This window comes from Apium graveolens, chromosome 10 (assembly GCF_009905375.1).
Source record: "Apium graveolens cultivar Ventura chromosome 10, ASM990537v1, whole genome shotgun sequence".
NCBI lineage: Eukaryota > Viridiplantae > Streptophyta > Magnoliopsida > Apiales > Apiaceae > Apium > Apium graveolens.
Window position 1 is genome coordinate 82,266,004 of NC_133656.1, and position 3,644 is coordinate 82,269,647.

General features: G+C 34.9%; 1 protein-coding gene across 4 annotated transcripts; it reads left to right on the top strand.

The window, feature by feature from the left end:
* The first annotated feature begins 595 nt into the window (after positions 1 to 595).
* On the top strand, positions 596 to 3,331 carry LOC141692712 (alcohol dehydrogenase 1-like). 4 transcript variants are annotated; one of them, XM_074497635.1, is made up of 6 exons: positions 596 to 761; positions 949 to 1,010; positions 1,106 to 1,234; positions 1,373 to 1,419; positions 1,570 to 1,895; positions 3,115 to 3,331. In XM_074497635.1, the coding sequence occupies exons 3-6, from the start codon at positions 1,166 to 1,168 to the stop codon at positions 3,147 to 3,149; spliced, it is 477 nt and encodes a 158-aa protein (XP_074353736.1). In that variant the 5' UTR covers positions 596 to 761; positions 949 to 1,010; positions 1,106 to 1,165; the 3' UTR covers positions 3,150 to 3,331. The 4 variants fall into 4 exon arrangements, with proteins under 4 accessions (XP_074353736.1, XP_074353737.1, XP_074353734.1 ...); XM_074497636.1 differs by having other exon boundaries at positions 949 to 989; positions 1,088 to 1,234; XM_074497633.1 differs by having other exon boundaries at positions 597 to 761; positions 949 to 989; positions 3,115 to 3,330.
* Positions 3,332 to 3,644: the final 313 nt, after the last annotated feature.

Consider the following 3,644-nt stretch of genomic DNA (forward strand, 5'->3'; position numbering starts at 1 on the left):
TTGCTTCATTCAAGATAGAGGAAAGTTCGGGAAGTGTATACTTCCGCGTTCTGAAGACACGGAGCATTGATGTTAAGCTTGTAGCTCCTATAGGTCTGGGGACTTCATGGATTGATCCCATTAAGACTCATATTCAAACCGGATGGTTGCCAAATGATGCTACTGAAGCACGGAAGTTGGCTGTTCGAGCACTAAGATACTCTTTAATAGATGGGATTTTATATAAAAGATCTTTTGTGGTTCCTTACTTAAGGTGTCTCAGGCCTGATGAGGTACGTTTGGCTCTTGAAGAAGTACATGAAGGCACACTACACCATAGATTGCCTATAGCAACCAAAAATAAAAATGTAACTCAAATATCGTTGTTATTTCTCAAAGTGTTTTCTAAATTTGGAGATATTGCAACAATTTTAAAAAAATGTTACAGTTGAACCGAGAATGTGTCAACTTGTGTGAAAAATTCGAATTCCCTTGCAACAGTTTTCAAAATACGTTGCCAACTCCAAAAATTTCAGCCCATTAGTTTCGCGGGCTCTCAAACAAAGCGGGCTTTCAATTTTTTTAACCCAAGCACACAGATATACGCGGGATAAAATAACACTTTACAAGGATACACTTAAACAAAATAAATACAAAAATACACTAAACAAAACAAGAATTCAGAAAGAGGCGAACACCAAATCACTCTCACAGATTGAAATTGGATGAAGAAGAATCAAGCTCAAGCATTTAAGTTTGAAGATTCAAGATCAACTAAGAAGGCATGTTCTTCCCTAAATCGATTATTATGTCAATTGAATTTTAATTATCGTTAATTTGAATTTTTATGAATCGATTTTGTATTGTGTATTTGTGTTTGAGATTGTACATCAATTATTCAAGTGGCTTGCTTCGATTATGTGGAATTATTTAATTTGACTTGATGCAAATTGTTATGCTGATTAGCAGTTTCGATGAGTTAGGGCACAATGGTTTGACAGTCAATTTAGGTTAGTCATTCTGCAAATCTGGTTCGTATTATGGTTTATAAGTTCCAAGATTGTTATCTTTGCGGTAGCAGCACTAGTTATAAATTAATGGTTTACAGATAAATTAATGATTGCAGCTGCTGTGGCTTGGGAAGCAGGCAGACCACTGGTAATAGAGGAGCAGGCCACCGCAGAAAATGGAAGTTCGAATCAAGATTCATTTCACGTCTCTTTTCCATTCTGATGTTTACTTCTGGGAGGCCAAGGTATATTATATTGATGAACGTGTTCACTGCTAGCCTAAACATTATAGCTAGTCATTATATGTACGCTTTGCCTAAAGGCTAGAGCCGATTTATTTTCTCTGTTTTTTATCCATTACACTTGCTTTCGTTTTCTAACAGGGACAGCAGCCTCTATTTCCACGAATATTAGGTCACGAAGCCGAAGGGTATGTTTGAATTTTAATAAGAAAACTTTTAATACAAGAGAATAAATTTATGTTCTACTGACCTAGACTTCTAATTACATGTTCTAGACTTTGTGGTGTGCATAATTTTATCCTTGAACGAATTTTATTGATTTGTATTGTTGGCTCCAGAGTCATAGAGAGTGTTGGAGATGGTGTTACAGCCCTCAAACTCGGAGACAAAGTGTTACCTCTGTTTACAGGCGAGTGTGGGGAGTGCCGTCATTATAAATCAAGTGAAAACAATTTGTGTGATCTTCTAAGGATCAATTTGGACAGAGGTGTGATGCTTAGTGATGGTAAGCCAAGGTTTTCGAAAGATGGCAAGCCTATCTATCACTTTGTTGGAACTTCCACCTTCAGTCAGTACACTGTTGTTCACTCTGGCTGTGTTGCAAAGATCAACCCGGAAGCTCCGCTTGATAAAGTGTGTGTTTTTAGCTGTGGTATATCCGCAGGTACAAAAGTGTTTATCTTACCATGTTCTACGCATTGATACTAGATGCAAGATACAATTCTTTTTTTTGGTTTTTCTAAATAAATTACAGGATACTATTTTCTTTAAGTAATCTACAAATTTGACTTACCAATAGAAAAACAAACCTAAATGGGACATCACTTATCTAGCTAACTAGAATCATCTGAGTCATATATATATCCAACCATTCTTTAAGGTTCTATAGTCTATACATTCATATTATTTCTTATATCAAACAATTTGAAGCTAGTCACATAACTGTATATATTATCAACACTATAATTCTGTACCTTTTTCTTAGATAGGTTGAGTTGCTCCATCTGTAATTGCTCCTGAAACAATTTCACACTCTGTTAAGAATGCCATTTTTCTACATTAAACAATTCACCTTATAGATATTAAGTTACAGGGAGACACGTAATTTAACCTTCTTGTCCTTGACAGATAATAAGCCTTCATTCAACAGCTGCTCCAACTGCTGCAACTCTTTTAAGCCCAGACCACTGAGGTCCTTCCCCATTATCTGCCTATAAATATGAAAAACATGACAGAATTAAGCATCTTTTTCCAAGTACAAGTGTACAACTCTTTCACAGCTAAAAGAAACTTACATGTTTTTCAACTGGAGATCTGCAATCTCCTGTTTCAGACGTTCCACTTCCTGAACATCCTTCTTCTGAGAAACATTACACCATAAAAATAAACACAAATTTTATCTTCTCCCTTTTTATCAATTATTAATGTAGATCAATTAGCTAGCCTTTTTTGTAAATCTTTTTTGGTATACTTATTTTAACATCCAATTTTATCTCTTATTCAATGGTTGACTTTCATTTTGTCATTTAATCTCTAACTTGTTTCGCAGCAAGTATCTGTAGTTGTCTATACCTTATCAATTATGCAAATTTCAGTTGAAAGCGTAAGAGCTACTCTGTGTATCTTGCTCTATCTAAAGTTGTCATGTTAATAAGTTTTTCTTTATAATCTTTCTAAATTTAGCGATAGATTCAAGTTAATATCGATCTCAAGTTAATAATCTTTCTAAATTATGCAAATTTAGTGAAGTTTAATTCTCCCTTGAAATGGGCTAAATATGAATGCATCTGAGAAGTGTTGAATGGGCATCTCTAATGTTTCTCCTTTTCTCCTTTTTCGGAGCATTTAATTTATATATTCTGACTAACTTGTGCTTTGTGTAGGAATTTTATTTGTGCCAGTAGAAATGGCTGAGTAGAACCAGCTTCCAACTGTTTATCAGAAATTTGCTACCCAATACAATTTTGGTTCCAGCCTTTCACATGATGTTAAGAGTACCTATGGAAGCTTTTCTATACAGAAAAGCTATTTTTCCTTTGGGAATTATACTGGTGCAGGACTGTACCTTACGGAACGAACATACCCAGCCACCCAGGACCTTCCATTAGTTGAGAAAGGGATTGCAGGTTTTGCCATCGATTTTCTCATGGATGGAATCTCTGCAGCTGTGTCCAAAATTGTTCCTGCTCCAATTGAGCTTGTGAAACTTTTGATCCAGAACCAAGATAAATGCTTCTCATTTAGTGAAGAAGCTAAATGAAGATTACTACTATTAGTTTTGTTTATTAGTTAATTTAGTGTAGTAATTTATCCTTTTGTATTGATGTACATTCTGAATTATATGCATGATTATGTTGGAACATTCTTTTGAATGGTTGTTAATGGTTATAAAATGACATTGGTGTTTGGTTTT

Coding starts and splice junctions, on each gene's coding strand:
- LOC141692712 (XM_074497635.1), top strand. CDS start 1,166: ATGGAAGTTCGAATCAAGATTCATTTCACGTCTCTTTTCCATTCTGAT. Junction 1,235..1,372: donor TTTACTTCTGGGAGGCCAAG/GTATATTATATT, acceptor GTTTTCTAACAG/GGACAGCAGCCTCTATTTCC. Junction 1,896..3,114: donor TAGCTGTGGTATATCCGCAG/GTACAAAAGTGT, acceptor TGCTTTGTGTAG/GAATTTTATTTGTGCCAGTA.